At 44.7% G+C, this 18,118-nt stretch overlaps 1 protein-coding gene across 1 annotated transcript in view; it reads left to right on the top strand.

The window, feature by feature from the left end:
• The window catches only part of LOC143290413 (uncharacterized), a 118,766-nt gene that overhangs the window by 66,399 nt on the left and 34,249 nt on the right, over positions 1–18,118 (top strand). The window contains exons 34-43 of the mRNA XM_076599827.1: positions 632–780; positions 2,799–2,968; positions 4,168–4,332; positions 5,142–5,273; positions 7,732–7,860; positions 10,267–10,496; positions 11,421–11,543; positions 13,070–13,243; positions 15,061–15,219; positions 16,519–16,705. Coding sequence (XP_076455942.1) covers positions 632–780; positions 2,799–2,968; positions 4,168–4,332; positions 5,142–5,273; positions 7,732–7,860; positions 10,267–10,496; positions 11,421–11,543; positions 13,070–13,243; positions 15,061–15,219; positions 16,519–16,705 — 1,618 coding nt within the window. The remainder of the gene's footprint in view (positions 1–631; positions 781–2,798; positions 2,969–4,167; positions 4,333–5,141; positions 5,274–7,731; positions 7,861–10,266; positions 10,497–11,420; positions 11,544–13,069; positions 13,244–15,060; positions 15,220–16,518; positions 16,706–18,118) is intronic.

Here is an 18,118-nt window from a genome sequence, read left to right as displayed (position 1 = left end):
ATCTGCCTACCTACCTATCTACCCTAACTGCCTGTCTACCTACCAATCCTGCCTACCTACCTATGTACCTATCTACTTGCCTACCCATGCCCCCTCTTCCCTCTCCAAACCTACACCCGCAAACGGAATATGGCTGGTTAAACGGCGGGGTTTCCAAAGATACCCAAATGGAAAAGCAAGCTTTGCAGAGTTGTGTCAGAAGTCAAAGGGATGATGGTAAAGGTGGTTAAAAAAGATAAACGCGTGAAAACGCACACGCACACACATGCCACACGCACGCACGCACGTATCCCCCCCCTCCACACACACACACGCACACACACACACACACACACACACACAATCATAATTACTTTATTATATCAGCAAGAGTCTCTCAAGGCCTATAATAAGCATGCACCCAAGGCCTGACAAAGCGCGTTGGGTTGTGCTGCTGGTCAGGCGTCTGCCTAGCAGATGTGGTGTAGCGTATATGGATTTGTCCGAACGCAGTGACGCCTCCTTGAGAGACTCTTTTGCTTACATAATAAAGTAATTCTGATTCTGTGTGTGTGCGTGTGCGTGCGTGCGTGTGCGTGTGTGTGTGTGTGTGTGTGCGTGTGTGTGTGTGTGTGTGTGTGTGGTCTGTCAGTTCATCGAGGAAGGCGTGCGGTTTCTGACGGCGTCTGGAGAGAAGCAGGGTTTCTGGAGCAGCACGGGTGACAGTGACGACAACACCTGCACGTGCGGCGCGATGAAACTGTGCGGAGGGAACGAGTCTCTGTCAAAGCAGCTGGCGACGTGAGTGCTTGATCATTTCGGTCTGTCTTGTCTCTCTTTCGCTCTGTGGTCTGTGTCTGTGTTGTCTTGGGGGTCGGTCTGTCTCGTCTTGTCTGTGTCTGTGTTGTCTTGTTGGTCTGTGCTGTCTCGTCTTGTCAGTGTCTGTGCTGTCTCGTCTTGTCTGTGTCTGTCTTGTCTTGTTGGTCTGTCTGTCTCGTCTTGTCTGTGTCTGTGTTGTCTTGTTGGTCTGTCTGTCTCGTCTTGTCTGTGTCTGTGTTGTCTTGTTGGTCTGTCTCGTCTTGTCTTGTCTGTGTCTGTGTTGTCTTGGGGGTCGGTCTGTCTCGTCTTGTCTGTGTCTGTGTTGTCTTGTTGGTCTGTGCTGTCTCGTCTTGTCAGTGTCTGTGCTGTCTCGTCTTGTCTGTGTCTGTGTTGTCTTGTTGGTCTGTCTCGTCTTGTCTGTGTCTGTGTTGTCTTGTTGGTCTGTCTGTCTCGTCTTGTCTGTGTCTGTGTTGTCTTGGGGGTCGGTCTGTCTTGTCTTGTCTGTGTCTGTGTTGTCTTGTTGGTCTGTGCTGTCTCGTCTTGTCAGTGTCTGTGCTGTCTCGTCTTGTCTGTCTTGTCAGTGTCTGTGCTGTCTCGTCTTGTCTGTGTCTGTGTTGTCTTGCTGGTCTGTCAGTATCTTCTTTTCTCATCTAGTCTGTCTTGTCTTGTCTTGTCTGTGTTTGTTTTTGTCTTTGATTCGGTCTCTTTCTGTTTTTGTCTCTGTCTCTCTGTCTTTCTGTCTCTGCCTGTCTGTTTGTCTCTGTCTCTGTCTTTGTCTCTCTCCTTATGTCTGTCTCTGTCTTTCATTCTGTCTATCTATCTATCTATCTATCTATCTATCTATGTGTGTGTCTGGCTGTCTTGCTATATACCGGTCTGTCTGTCTGTATATATCTATCTATTTATCTATCTATGTGTGTGTCTGGCTGTCTTGCTAATTATCTATCTATATATCTATCTATCTGTGTCTTTCTATCTTTCCATCTATCTGTGTGTCTGTGTCTGTCTCTTTGCCTGCCTTTTTATTGGGGAAACTTTAAATTCCACCTAAGTTCAATAGACCGCTGGAGAGTTCCGTGTCCATCTTGGATCTTGCGCACGCACCTCTAACTTTTACTTTATTCGAATTTCGAGCAATGCCAAAAGCGATCGACAAAGACAAAAGCAGCAAGAATGTGCTGTCCTCCATTTCTTCTGTTGATAGCAACGGGTGTTTTTTGGGGGTGTGTGTGGGCAAAGTGGGAATAGGAATGTCGAGAGATAGCAGCTGATCGGAAATAGGCGAACTGGGACTGTTGTTTTTATTTTGTTTTGTTGTATTCATATTACCTTCTGGCGTAGCAGAATTCTGTGTGTAAAATCCGGGCTGCTCTCCACTTAGGAGAGCGCGCAGCCGCGGTGCAGAGCCACCATGATTATACTTCTCTCTCTCTCTCTCTCTCTCTCTCTCTCTCCCACCCCTATTCCTACCCCACCCCTCTCTCTCTCTCGCTTTCTCTGTCTGTCTGTCTACGATTGTATTTGTCTTAACAAGTAGATTTTTTTTCTGCACAAGTTTTTTGTTTCCGGTTTTTGTTGTTGTTTTAACAAGGGACAAAACAACACTTATCTGTTGCCGTGGGATCTTTTACGTGCGCTACGACATGGGATAATAAATTTCAGTGCATGAAGCGCAACTGCCCCACGGACAAAACTTTTATCTATTGCCGTGGGATCTTTGACATGGGGAGAATAACGATGATTATTAATTAATTGAATGACTGCAGGAAGTGCAACTGCACCAGGGACAAACAAAACAACCCTAATCTGTTGCCGTGAGATCTTTTACGTGCGCTATGACATTGGAATAATGATGATCGATTTGCTGACGCGCAGGAAGTGCAACTGCACAATCGACAAACAAAACAACTCATATCTGTTGCCGTGGGATCTTTTACGTGCGCTCCGACATGGGGAGAATCATAACGATGATGACGATTGATCAATCATATGACGCGCAGGAAGTGCAACTGTGACATCGGGGACTCAGTGTGGCGAAGTGACGCGGCCATTCTGGACATCACTGACACGGGCCCCATCACCTCCCTTCTCACTTCCGGTGTCTTCGATTCCACCAGCGGGAAGCTCAACCTCACCGTCGGTGATGTGTTCTGTTCCGCTGAGCCTTTGAGTGAGTGCACTGGTGTGCTAATGTGTTTGGTGGGTGGGTGGGTGGGTGGTTGATTGGTTGGGTGGTTGGTTTGTTGATTGGGTGGGTGGATGGGTAGGTGGTTGGTTTGGTGGTTGGTTGGGTGGGTGGTTTGGTGATTGGTTGGGTTGGTTTGGTGGTTGGTTGGATGGGTGGTTGGATGGTTGTTTGGTTGGTTGGCTTGGTGGTTGGTTGGTTTGGGTGGGTAGTTAATTGGTTGGGTGGCTGGGTTGGTTTGTTGGTTGGGTGGGTGGTTGGTTGGGTGAGTGGGTGGCTAGGTGTGTGGTTGATTGGTTGGGTGGGTGGGTGGGTGGTTGGTTGGATGGTTGGGTGGTGGTTGGATGGGTGGGTGGTTTGGTGGTTGATAGATGGTTGGTTGGGTGGGTGGGTGGGTGGGTAGGTGGATGGTGGCAGAAAGTGTGGAAGTGCTGAACAGGAATCATTGTGAAAGTGGCGCGCCTTCCGCGCGAATGGAGTGATGCATGAACGTGGAGTGTGGTCCGTGTTATATGTGTATATCACGTGTTTGTTTTTTGTTTTTTTTTTTTATCAATGTCTGCCTGTATATATCTGTAAAATGGTGCGCCTTCCGAGTGAATGGAGTGATGCTTAATCGTGGAGTGTGGTCCTTGATTTTTGTGTATATCATTTTGTTATTATTATTATTATTTATCTGTGTATGTCTGTATCTATCTGTATGTGTGTGTGTTTTTTAATCTATGTTTGTATTTATCTATCTGTATGTATCTGTGTGAATATAATAATGTATGTGTGTAGGACTATGATATGTATGTATATTTATTTGTCTCTGCCCGTCTCTCTCTCCTTCATAATTTCATTATATATATATATATATATATATATGTGTGTGTGTGTGTGTGTGTGTGTGTGTGTGTGTTGTATAATCTCTCTCTCTCTCTCTCTCTCTCTCTATATATATATATATATATATATGTGTGTGTGTGTGTGTGTGTCTGCGTGCGCGTGTACGCGCGCTTGTGTGTGTGTGTGTATGTATGTGCGTGTGTGCGTGCAAAACAACAAACAACCTTTTTTCCTCTATTTTTTTCCCTGTTTATCAACAGAACGACCCCCTTTTAACTCTTTTCACACACTGATGTACCAATCTTCTCGACGAACACTCACCGTCTCCTACCCATGTGTTTTTGTTCTGCTTGCAGCCTTCGACGAGTGTTCCACGGGGTTCCACGAGTGTGATGCCCGGGCTCGCTGTGAGAACAGGGATGACGGCTACCGGTGCGTGTGTCCTGAGGGCTGGCAGGGCAAGATCGTCAGCAAGGAGGACAACAGCGACTTCCCCATGGCCAACGGTCGCCAGTGTATCGGTCAGTGAATGGTTTGTGTGTGTGTGGGGCGTGGGGTGTGTGTGTTGTGGTGGGTGTGTGTGTGTTGTGGTGGGGGTGTTGGTATGTGTGTGTGTGTGTGTGTGTGGGGGGGGGGTGTTGTTGTTGTTGTTGTGGGGGTGGTGTTGGTGTTTGTGTGTTTGTGTGTGTGTGTGTGTGGGGGGGGGGGGGGGGGGTGGCAGCAGTGGTGGACGTTGGTGGAGGGCTTGAATGTGTGTGTGTGTGTGTGTGTGTGTGTGTGTGTGTGTGTGTGTGTGTGTGTGTGTGTGCCGTTGTCATGTAGTGTTGTGTAGTATAGTTTGCTGTGCTATTATTGTAGTATACTGTAATGTATAACTCTCTAGTCACGACAGATCACACACACACACACACACACACACACACACACACACACACACACATTGCTGAAAAAGAAGAAAAGAAAACGGTGTATAATTCCAGTCCGTCACCAGAACAAACCATTGATCCAAAGGTTGAACATTCGACGCCTAAACCCTGCTCACACATCCAACGCTCTGCTGTGGACAGTAATCATGTTGTTAATTCATGCACTTGACGACGAATACACGCTGACCAATTAGCACTTTGATACATTTTCTGTTAATCTATGCACTTGACGACGAATACACGCTGACCAATTAGCACTTTGATACATTTTCTGTTAATCCATACAGATGATGACGAATGTACGCTGACCAATCAGCTTTTTGTTTGTTAATGTATGCAGAAGACGACAAATGCACTCTGACCAATGAGCGCTTTGAAACCATTTTTGTTGTTTATTTATGCAGATGACGACGAATGCACGCTGAGCAATCAGTGCAATGATTTCAACTCGGATTGCGTCAACACTCCGGGCTCCTACCACTGTAACTGTCACGCTGGATACCGTCACCCACCCGGTAACGACTTCAAATGCAAAGGTCAGTTGGTTTCCTCTTCCCTCGTCTGCCTTTCTTCCTCCCTCCCTTCCCCACCTGTACCTCTGTGGAGATGATGAAGGGGTGTGGGAGGGCGATCATTTACCTTCGCCGTGTCCTTCACTTTGCTGTATTTTGATGCATGTATAATTCTTTTTATATATTTAACATTTTTATATAATAGTCAGTCGTGCCCGACTGTGACCATCAGAACAGCAGAGGAGGCAACTGCTGTTCCGACTGTTTGGGCTAGAATTTGATTATAGTGGAGAGTGTCTTGTCCAAGTTCATCCCCACTCTCTCAGCCAAGAGGGTTTTAGGACAGTCGTCATTGGGATGGTTCCCAAAGGCCAACTAGCCCCCAAGGCTGCAGCACTAAGAGCCAGCGCAATTTTGCCTCTTAATTTAAAAGTCATAATCCTTTCTTAATTTAAAAGTCATAATCCTTCACAAAAGACCAAGCTGTAAATGACTTCCCATTACAGTGGAGAAAACATTGATCATACAGCTCTCACTTTGCTGTCGGCCCAAATGTGACCTTATGTCAATCTGTGGTATAAGCTGAGCGTTGGGCTTTTCGTATTTTCTTATGCAATAACTTATTTGTTTGTCTAAGTCTTTTTCAAATTCCACGGGCGCAATAGTCGAATGGTTAAAGCGATGGACTTTCAGTCTGAGGGTCGAATTTCGGTGGCGCCTGGTGGGTGAAGGATGGAGATTTTTCTGATCTCCCAGGTTAACATATGTGCAAACCTGCTAGTACCTGAACCCCCTTTGTGTGTATACGCACGCAGATCAAATAAGCACGTTAAAGATCCTGTAATCCATGTTAGCGTTCGGTGGATTATGGAAGCAAGAACATACCCAGCATGCACACCCCCTGAAAACAGAGTATGGCTGCATACATGGCGGGGTAAATAAACAAAACGGTCATACACGTAAAATGTTACATGTCCGAGTGTGTATGTGTGTGTGCCTGAAATTTGATTGGATGACACAGGAAACGAATGATGAGCGCCCAGTGGCAGCCGTCAGTGGGCTAAACCCACGTAGGCAGCCTGTTGTGTAAATGGCCCCGTGTTTGTAAAGCGCTTAGAGCTTGGCCTCCGACCGATGATAGGCGCTATATAAGTATCTATATCAATCAATATGATTTACACAAACCGAGGGTAGGCTTTCAAGGCATGATCAACGCGTTGGGAATGTGGAAAGGTCAGGCATCGTTTTCTGTTTTCATCATTAGATTGATGTATCGCAAATGGGTCATCCCGCACGCTTGACACGACTTTGAAACTGAAACTGAAACTCAGGTTGCTGATACTTTATTTACGCCGCTGACAGTCCAACATCTCTGCCCATTTTCCTGAACAGTGAAAACAAAATGACGCCTTCATCTTAACCAGGACAGATATCGTTCTTCCATGGCACGAAAAATGTTCATGACGTTATGTTTTTTTTTCTTTCCAGATATCAGTAAGTGTTCCGAAAGTTCGAAAAATGAATACATTTTATCCTTAACATTGTAACGTTTTACGGATGTGTGAATGCGTGTTCAGTTAAAGCATTATATCCGTGACATAACTTTAAAAAAAAATTTTTTTTAGTGTTGTTGTTGTATTGATGTTGTTGTTTTTGTTTTACAGATATCAACGAGTAATCAGAGGGCTCGAAAAATAAAGCATTCTATCCATGACATTATATCATTTTAACTCTCTCCATACGAACGACGAAAGAGACGACGTTAACAGCGTTTCACCCCAATTACCATCATCAAAATATTGCAAGCGGAAGGCTCTTATACTGAAGAGGTGAATGTTGACAAAGAATACCACAATTCTGACGACGGAAGCTAAAGGTTGGGTCATTCAGGCACCCACTGGACATCCGAGGGGTCTGTGTAGAGGAGAAGAGAGGACTGGCCGTACTGAGTGAGTTAAGAAAAAAAACAGATATCAGTGAGTGCTCCGACGGCTAGGCTCGAAAAAGAAAACATTTTATCCATAATATCATTCTTTATAGATGTCAACGAGTATTTCGGGGGCTCGAAAAATAAAGCATTCTTTCCATGGCATTATAACATTTTTTTTAAAACAGATATCAGTGAGTGCTCCGACGGCTAGGCTCGAAAAATAAAGCATTTTATCCGCGACATTATAGTTTTTATTTGAAAAAAAAAAATTTAACAGATAAGAATGAGTGGTCCTGAAGACCCGAAAAATAGAAATGTCTATCCGTGACATTTAGGTTTTAATTTTTTTTTAAATTACTACTACTATTATTATTATTGTTATTGTTATCATTATAATCATTATTTTAATTTTTTTTTTTAACAGATATCAGTGGGTACTCCGAAGGCTCGAAAAATAAAATACTCTGTTCATGACATTATATATATATATATATATATATATATATATATATATATATATATATATATATTTTTTTTTTTCTTTAATCACAGACATCAATGAGTGTAATGAGGGCAGTGACACCTGCGACAAGAACGCCAGGTGCTTCAACACAGACGGCTCCTTCAGGTGCCGGTGCAAAAAAGGCTTCAAGGGATCCGGGCAGAAGGGCGACTGCCACCGTGAGTGTCCGGGGGCGGCTTGGGTGGTGTGCTGCGGTGTGTTGTGTCATGTCGCGGTGTGTTGTGTCATGTAGCGGTGTGCTGGTGTGTTGTGTCATGTCGCGGTGTGTTGTGTCATGTCGCGGTGTGTTGTGTCATGTCGCGGTGTGTTGTGTCATGTCGTGGTGTGTTGTGTCATGTAGCGGTGTGCTGGTGTGTTGTGTCATGTCGCGGTGTGTTGTGTCATGTCGTGGTGTGTTGTGTCATGTAACGGTGTGCTGGTATGTTGTGTCATGTCGCGGTGTGTTGTGTCATGTAACGGTGTGTTGGTGTGTTGAGTCATGTTGCGGTGTGTTGTGTCATGTCGCGGTGTGTTGCATCATGTCGCGGTGTGTTGTGTTATGTTGCGGTGTGTTGGTGTGTTGTGTCATGTCGCGGTGTGTTGGTGTGTTGTGTCATGTTGCGGTGTGTTGTGTCATGCTGCTGGTTGCTTTGTTGTGTTGCGGTGTGTTGTTGTCATGTTGCGGTGTGTTGTGTCATGTTGCGGTGTGTTGTCATGTTGCGGTGTGTTGTATCATGTTGCGATGTGTTGGTGTTGTGTCATGTTGCGGTGTGTTGTGTCATGTTGCGGTGTGTTGTATCATGTTGCGATGTGTTGGTGTTGTGTCATGTTGCAGTGTGTTGTGTCATGTTGCGGTGTGTTGTGTCATGTTGCGGTGTGTTGGTGTTGTGTCATGTTGCAGTGTGTTGTGTCATGTTGCAGTGTGTTGTGTCATGTTGCGGTATGCTTTGTTGAGGTGCGTTGCTGTGCGTTGTGTTGTGTTGTTGTGTTGTGTTGTGTTGTCTTGTAGTGTAGTGTAGTGTTGTGTTATCATGTTGTGTCGTGTTGTAGTGTTGTGTTGTGTTATCATGTTGTGTCGTGTTGTCGTCTTGTGTTGTGTTGTCGCGGTGTGTTGGGTTGCCTGGTGTTGTGTTGCGTTGTAGTGTCGTGTCGTGTTGCGGTTTGTTGCGCTATGATGTTCTGCTGTGTTGTACCGTGTTGCGGTGTGTTGCGTTGTTGTGTTGTTTTGCCGTGTGCTGTGTCGTGTCGTGTGTTGTACTGTGCTGTGTAGTATTGTGTTGCCTTCTTGTGCTGTGTTATGTTGCCTTGTGTTGGTGATTTGTGATGTGTTGCGTTGTGTTGTGTTGAGCGGTGTTGTATATATTTACTGTCATGATGAGTTGTGTGTGTGTTGCGTTGCGTGGTGTTCAATGATGTTGTATAACTTTACCTTTATGACGAGTTGCGTTGTGTTGAATTGTGTTCTATGAAGTTTCTCTTGTATTGTACCCCCACCCGCCCCCCACACCCCCACTTCCCACCATCACCACCCCTGATGGGGAGATCAGCCCGATTTTCTCACGGAGAAATCTGTTGTGACAAAAAAAGTATCACAATACGATATAGTACAATCATCATCATCATCATCATTATTGTTATTATTATTATTATAGTAGTGATAGTAGTTGTTTGAGGAGATTATTATTATTATTATTATTATTATTATAGATAAGTAGTGATAGTAGTAGTAATAGGAGGAGGAGGAGGGGGAGAATCGTGTTCATCATCACTATCATCGCCCTCCTCCTCATCGTCCTCCTCCTCCTCATCACTATCATCGTCCTCCTTATCGTCACTAATAATCGTCGTCGCCGTCCTCTTCCTCCTTCTCATCACTATAATCGTCCTCCTCCTCAACGTCATCACTATAATCGTCCTCCTCCTCAACGTCATCACTATAATCGTCTTCCTCTTCGTCTTCCTCATCACTAATAATCGTCCTCCTCCTCATCATCACTAATAATCGTCGTCGTCGTCCTCCTCCTCATCATCATCACTATAATCGTCCTCCTCCTCCTCCTCCTCATTATCATCGCCCTCCTCCTTATCATCACTATAATCGTCCTCCTCCTCATCACTATAATCGTCCTCCTCCTCGTCCGCCTCCTCCTCATCACTATCATCGCCCTCCTCCTCCTCATCACTATCATCGTCCTCCTCCTCCTCGTCATCACTATAATCGTCCTCCTCCTCGTCCTCCTCATCACTATCATCGTCCTCCTCCTCCTCATCACTATAATCGTCCTCCTCCTCGTCCGCCTCCTCCTCATCACTATCATCGCCCTCCTCCTCCTCCTCCTCATCACTATCATCGCCCTCCTTATCATCACTTATAATAGTCGTCCTCCTCCTCATCGTCGTCGTCCTCCTCATCGTCGTCCTCCTCCTCCCCATCATCCACATCATCACTATCCTCCTCCCCATCATCCACATCATCACTATCCTCCTCCCCATCATCCACATCATCACTATCCTCCTCCCCCTCCTCACTATCATCGTCCTCCTCCTCCTCATCACCATCAATGACATCTGTTCGAACCACACAGCGGTGGGCCAGTGCACCTGCTTCGGGGACCCTCACTGCATGAGCTTCGACGGGCGCTGGAACCACTACCAGGGCCGCTGCACCTACACCATGGCCGAGAACGACTGCGACAACCCCGACTCCAAAGCGGAGGACAAGTTCAGCATCGCCACCAATAACTGGGACCGAGGCATCGCTGGCGAGGGCCAGTTCTCGTGGGTGAAGGACGTCATCATTAAGGCCCACAACACGGTACTGGTGCTGGCTCTGAAGTGTGGGGGTAGAGAGAGGTGTGAGTGTGTGTGTGTGTGTGTGTGTGTGTGTGTGTGTGTGTGTGTGTGTGACGTGACTAAAGCCTGACCGGAATGACGCGTGAAACTAAATGCAGCTCTCAGTTGGCAGCTTGTTGTGCAAATGACTTCATGTTTGTAAGAGCGTTTAGAGCTTGGTCTCTGAACGAGAATAGGCACTGTAGAAGTATCCATATGAGCGTTTAGAGCTTGGTCTCTGAACGAGAATAGGCACTGTAGAAGTATCCATATGAGCGTTTAGAGCTTGGTCTCTGAATAAGGATACGCGCTATAAGATTATCCGTGTGGATCAGAGCGACTTAGAGCTTTGTCTCTGAACGAGGATTGGCGCTATGTACATATCCATTTGAGCGCCCAGAGCTTGGTCTGTAAACGAGGATAAGCGATATACAAGTATCCATATCAATTTCAGTTCCTAGACCTTGGTCTCTGAATGACAGGAGCAATAGAAGTATCCATATCAATCTGAGCGCTAAGAGCTTGATCTGTAAACGAGGATAGGCGCTATAGAAGTACCCAAATGAAGTACAGCGCTTATAGCTTGGTCTGTGAACGTGGATAGGCACTGTAGAAGTTTCCATATGAATCAGAGCGTTTACACCTTGGTCTCTGAACGAGCATTGGCACTATGTATCATATCAGTCAAAGCGCGCAGACCTTGGTCTCCGAACGAGGATAGGCGCCATAGAGGTATCCAAATGAATCAGAGCGCTCACAGCCTTGTCTCTGAACGAGGGTAGGCGCTATAGAAGTATGCATATCAACCAGAGCGCTTACAGCTTGGTCTCTGGGCGAGGATAGGCGCCAGAGAAGTTTCCGTATCGATCAGTCAATCAGTCCGTCAATCAGCCCATTCTGTGGGCAGACCATCGTCATCGGTCAGGGTCCCATCATCACGGTGGACGGCAAGGCCAAGAGGTCGTACCGACATCTCAGCAATGACAAGACCACAGTCCTCCTGCGTGCTTCCATCATCGGCTTCAAAGCGGTCAGCAGTCGTGGTGGTGGTACTGGTGGTGGTGGGTGTGCTGTTGAGTTCAGTGTAGTAGTAGTAGTAGTAGTAGCAGCAGTAGTAGTAGTAGTAGTAGTAGTAGTAGTAGTAGTAGTAGTAGTAGTAGTAGTAGTAGCAGCAGCAGCAGCAGCAGCAGCAGTAGTAGTAGTAGTAGTAGTGGTAGTAGTAGTAATAGTAGCAGTGGTAGTCGTAGTCACAATTATATAATAATAATGATGTTGATGTTGATGATGATAGAATATTAACATAGCATTTTCAGTCCTCTCAAAGCGATAATAATAATAATAATAAATAGTAGTAGTTGTTGTTGTGGTGGTGGTGGTGGTAGTAATAATGGTAGTGATGATGATGATGATGTTGATGGTCATAGAACATTTACATAGCATTTTTAAATAGTAGTAGTAATAATAATGATAATGATAATAATAATAGTAGTAGTCGTAGTGGTAGTCGTAGTAGCGATGATATAATAATAATAATGATGATGTTGATGATGATAGAATATTGACATAGCATTTTCAAACCTCTCAAAGCGCTAGTAGTAGTAGTAGTAGTAGTAGTAGTAGTAGTAATAATAATAATGGTAATGCATGGTAATGATGATGATTTCCATAGCATTTTCAAATAGTAGTAATAATAATGATAATGATAGTAGTAGTAGTAGTTGCAGTAGCAGCAGTAGTAAAAGAAGTAGTAGTAGTAGTAGTAATGATGATGATGTTCATGATGGTGTATGTTGATAATAGAGCACCTACACAGCATTTCCAAATAGTAGTAGTAGTAGTAGCAGCAGCAGCAGCAGCAGCAGCAGCAGTAGTAGTAGTAACAATAATATAATAACAATGATGATGTTGATGTAGATGACAGAACATTTACATAGCATTTTCAAGTAGTAGTATTAGTAGTAGTAGTAGTAGTAGTAACAATAATGCAATAATAATGATGATGGTGTCGAACATGATAGAACATTTATATACATTGCGTGTATATGTACACACACACACACACACACACACACACACACACACACACACATATATATATATATATATATATATATATATATATATATAGATAGATAGATAGATAGATAGATAGATGTATGTCTCTGCGTGCGTGTGCGTGTGTGTGTACGTACGTGCGTATAGTTAGTCAGCTTATTCAGTTCTTCTTGCGTGTGTGCGTACGTACGTGCGTATAGTTAGTCAGCTTATTCAGTTCTTCTTGATTCAAGCTCTTTTCATAATTTATTGCTCCAACAGTAGATTTTTTTTAATTGTCAGTTTCATGCATATGCATAATTATATCGTCTGCATTCTATTTTTTTTTAATGATTATTATTGTACCTTTTCAACATTGTTTGACAAAGACTCTGTGTGTGTGTGTGTGTGTGTGTGTGTGTGTGTGTGTGTGTGTGTGTGTGCGTGCACGCGCGTGTTTATATGTGTATGTATGCGTGCACGCGCGTGTGTGTGTGTGTGTGTGTGTGTGTGTGTGTCCAGGAGGTGTACACGAACTTCGGCCTGGGGGTTGTGGCTGACGGCAAGGACCAGGTGACCATCACCCTGCCTGTCAACTACAACAGCAGCGTGTGTGGCCTGTGCGGCAACTACAACAACAACCCCGCCGACGACTGGACCATCGGCCCCCAGTGCCCCGCCCTGGAAGGGCAACAGGTGGGGGTGTGTGTGTGTGGATGTTGGTGATGACGATGCTGCTGCTGCTGCTGCTGATGATGATGATGATGATGACGGTGGTGGTGGTGGTGGTGATGGTGATGGTGACGATAATGTTGGTGGTGATGTTCGTGGTTTTGACGATGGTGATGGTGTGATGATGATGGTGGTGGTGGTGGTGGTAGTGGTGATGATGATGATGATGATGATGATGATGGTGATAATGCAACTCCCAAGTTCACTCGTATGTACACGAGTAGGCTTTTACGTGTATGACCGTTTTTACCCCGTCATGTAGGCAGCCACACTCCGTTTTCGGGGATGTGCATGCTGGGTATGTTATTGTTTTTGAAATAAGCCACCTAACGCTGACATGGATTACAGGGTTTTCAACGTGAGTATTATTTGATCTTCTGCTTGCATATACACACGATAAAGATGAAGATGATGACTTCAGCGTATAATGACGATGATGATGATGGTGGTGGTGGTAATGATGATGGCGAAGATGATGACAGTAACGATAACAACTATGACAATGATGATGAAGACAGTGGATGAGGTGGTGGTGGTGATGATGGTGATGGTGATGACACTGACGATGATAACATTTATGATGATAATGATGGCGATGATGGTGGTGATGACGATGATCATTTTGACAACTACGAAGACATGATGATGATGATAATGATGATGACGATACTAACGATGATGATGATGTTGGTGGTGGTGGTGGTAGCGGCGGTGGTGATGATGATGATGATTACGACGACGACGGTGATGATGTTGCTGGTGATGGCTATGACGATAACAAATTTGATGATGATGATGATAATAATGGCGGTGATGATGATGACGATGATCATTTTGACAAGGACGCGAAGACATGACGATGTTGATGACGACGACGACAATAATGATCATGATGATGGTCGTGATGATGACAATGATGATATGGATGAGGATGATGATGATGATAACGACGACGACGACGATGACGATGATAGCACCATCAAAAACCACAACAGCAGTGATGACGATGATGGTGGTGATGATTAGTATGTTGAAGAAGAAGAAGAAGTAAGACGAGGAGGAGGACGACGACGACGAAGAAGAAGAAGATGGCGGTCTCCACCCTGGGAGGGACGCTCAATCAGTCTGGCTCCGCGACGAAGCCATTATTGTCGTTAGTAGGGGGTTTAGTAGGTGGTGTCCTAAGTACGTTGAATCAGAACAGGCACCACTGAACACCACCGAAGTGACTCAGCAGCAGTGCAGGGTCTCCTCTGGTGTGTGGCCTCCTGGCGACCTAACATCGATGATTCCCTGCGGACATGCCGCCGCTGGAACTATGACGGACGATCCCGGGTGTGGCTGTGTATGGGGGAATCTAAATGAGCGGCGTGGGAGTAATGCCACTGAAACGGTGCAGATGATGGGGCAGCAACAACAACAACAACAAAAAAACAGCAACAAAAAAACAAAAAAAAAGGAGGAGGAGGAGGAAGAGGAGGAGAAATGATGATGAAGAAGACGACGACGACGAAGAAGAAGATGATGATGATGATGATGATGAATACGACGGCGATGATGACGTAAATAGCAAAAATATGTTATCCTTTTTTTTTCTTCTTTTATTTTCTTTTTACAATCATTCGTCATACGCAACAGTCTTACCCTCAGAACGTAGGAACTTTTTTTTTTTTTTTTTTTTTTCACTCGGAAGTAGTAGCAGTAGTAGTGAAATGTAACGACTTTCTTTTTAACGCTCAAAAAGTAGTGCAGCACTATTTGACCGCCGCGGATTGTTCCAGACGACGAACGAGGTGTTGTTCGGCAACTCGTGGACGGTGGATGCCGACGCCTGTCCTGTGGACTGCGACCCCCCGGCCCCCAACCGAACCTGTAACAACCCCGTAACTCAGGTCAAGCAGATCTGCAGCCGCCTCGTCAACGACACCTCGCCTTTCTCTGTGAGTGAAGGACCGGCTGGGTTCAGACGGGCCTGGTTTTTGCTGCGTGTGCGCGCGCGTGTGTGTGTGTGTGTGTGTGTGTGTGTGTGTGTGTGTGTGTGTGTGTGTGTGTTGGTTTGTGTGTGTGTGTGTGTGTTGGGGGGGTGGGGTGGTAAGGGGTCGGGAGGGAGGGGGGGGGGGTTGGGCGTCGGTTGGGGGCTGGATGGATGAGTGGATGTTAAGTGTGTGTTTTCACAATAATGTGATTCGTTTGTTTTTGTATGTATGTATGTATGTATATATATTATGTTCATGTATACACGCGCGCGCGCGCGCCCATATTTATGTATGTATGTATGTATGTGTGTGTGTGTGTGTGTGTGTGTGTGTGTGTGTGTGTGTGTTAAAGAGTTAGACACGACTAACTGTCACACCAAAAAGAAAAAAAATATATATCAGTGAGTGAGCACCGTGGTGTTGTGCTGCAGATTGGAGGCTCATCTTCATCATTATCATTATTTTCATATTAATATCAATATCATTATAATTATTTTCATTATTATCATCATCATCATCATCATCATCATCATATCATCATCATCGTAACACACACACACATGCGTACATGATAATGTAACAACTTCTCTTTTCATTTGCTTTACTTCTAATGGACTATTACAGTTACTATTCTCATTCGCCACTCTTACTATATCATTTTATTTCTTTATTTTTATGTTTTATGTCCTTGAATGCGCAGAATTGTAAAAAAAAAAAAAATGGCCTTCACTGCGCCAAAATTCTTTACCCATTAAAGATTCAATCAATCAGTCAATCAATCAATCATCATCACCATCATCATCATCATCATCACCATCACCATCATCATCACCATCACCATCACCATCATTATCATCATCATCATCATCATCATCATCATTTCTCCTCCACCTCCTCCCTGCGTCAAAATTCTTTACCCATTAAAGAGTCAATCAATCAATCAATCATCATCACCATCATCATCACCATCATCATCATCATCACCATCATCATCATTACCATCACCACCATCATCATCACCATCATCATCACCATCACTTTCACCACCACCATCATCATTTCTGCTCCACCTCCTCCCTGCGTCAAAATTTTTTACCCATTAAAGAGTCAGTCAGTCAATCAATCAATCAATCATCATCACCATCATCATCACCATCATCATCATCATCATCACCATCATCATCATCATCATCATCACCATCACCATCACTTTCACCACCATCATCATCATTTCTCCACCACCACCACCTCCCTGTGCTTCAGACTGGGGGATGCCTGCAGAAGATGGAACAGGCGGACATGGAAGGCTTCAAGTTTTCCTGTTACTACGACCTGTGTCACACGGACGACATGGCGGGCTCCTTGTGCGAGATAGCGGAGGCCATGGGGGAGTACTGCCTGGAACTCATTGGAGACTCCTTCGAATGGCGCTCCAGCGACTTGTGCGAAGGTGCCGCTGCATTGTTGGTTGTGGTGTTGTTGTTGTTGGTTGTGGTGTTGTTGTTGTTGCTGGTACTGTTGTGGGTGGTGGTGGGTTTGGTGGTATTGCTGTTGTTGTTGTTTTATGATTGCTATTGATGTTATTATTGTTATACCGTTATTGCTATCGTTGTTGGTAATGTCTTATTGTTGTTGTTGCTGCTGCTGTTGGTGTTGTTGTTGTTGTTGTTGCTGTGTCATCATCATAGTTATTGATGTTGTTATTGTTGTCGTTGTTGTTGTCATATTATTATCATCGTTATTGCTGTTGGTAATGTTTTTATTGTTGTTGCTGCTGTTGTTGTTGTTGTTCTTGTTGTTGTTGGCGGTGTTGGTGGTGGAGTTGTTGGTGGTGGTGGTGGGGAGAGGGGGCTGTTGTTGTTGTTGCTGGTGCTGTTGTTGCTGTAGTTGTTGCATCATTATCATTGTTATTGATGTTGTTATTGTTGTCGTTGTTACTGTTATATTATTAGCGTTGTTTTTGTTGTTGGTAATGTTTTTAATGTAGTTGCTGTTGTTAACACAATCACAACCTTTCTTCTTCTTACTGTTGTTGTTGTTTTATCATTACTATTATTGCTATCATTATGATCATCATTATCAATATTAGTAGTAGTTGTTATAGTTCTAGAAGTAGTAATAACAATGTATATTTGTATAGCGTTCTTTCGCTGTAAGGGCCGAGGCACTTCACACGGAATAAAAATTCGAAATTATATGACTCTGTCTCTTTCTGTCACATACACGCGCGCGCGCACACACACACACAAACACACACACACACACACACACACACACACACACACACACACACATTCTCTCTTACCTCATAAGGAGAGGCAGTCGGTAGGGGTGATATCGTGGAAGTAAGAATCTGAGAACATTTATAATAAGCCTTCCTATTCCGAAAGCCCCGGACATTATGGATATGAAATCACTGCTCCGATGACGGCAATTTCAGTTTCAATTCAGTTTCTGTTTCTTAAGGCGTCACTGCGTTCGGACAAATCCATACACGCAACGCCACATCTGTTAGATGTCTGATCAGCAGCACAACCCAACGCGCTTTGTCAGGCCCTGAGTGCGTGCATATATATTTGTGTGCCTATCCGAGTGGATTTCTCCTACATAATTTTGCCAGAATGGGTCCTTTTTCAGTGCGCCAAGTGCGTGCTGCACACGTGACCTCGGTTTATCGACTCATCCGAACGACTAGACGCTCAGTTCGATTTCCCAGTCCAACTTGGGAGAAAGGGCGAGAGCGGGATTCGATCCCAGACCCTCACTGACTCTGTATTGGCAGACGAGCGTCTTAACCATTCTGCCACCTGTCTCTCACTCCCCCTTTCTTTCTCACTCTCTCTTTCTCTCTGCCTCTCTCCTC

The sequence above is a fragment of the Babylonia areolata genome, chromosome 15, assembly GCF_041734735.1.
Source record: "Babylonia areolata isolate BAREFJ2019XMU chromosome 15, ASM4173473v1, whole genome shotgun sequence".
Classification (NCBI taxonomy): domain Eukaryota; kingdom Metazoa; phylum Mollusca; class Gastropoda; order Neogastropoda; family Buccinidae; genus Babylonia; species Babylonia areolata.
The sequence above is the reverse complement of the archived record's forward strand: the minus strand, read 5'-3'. Positions and strand labels throughout refer to the sequence as shown.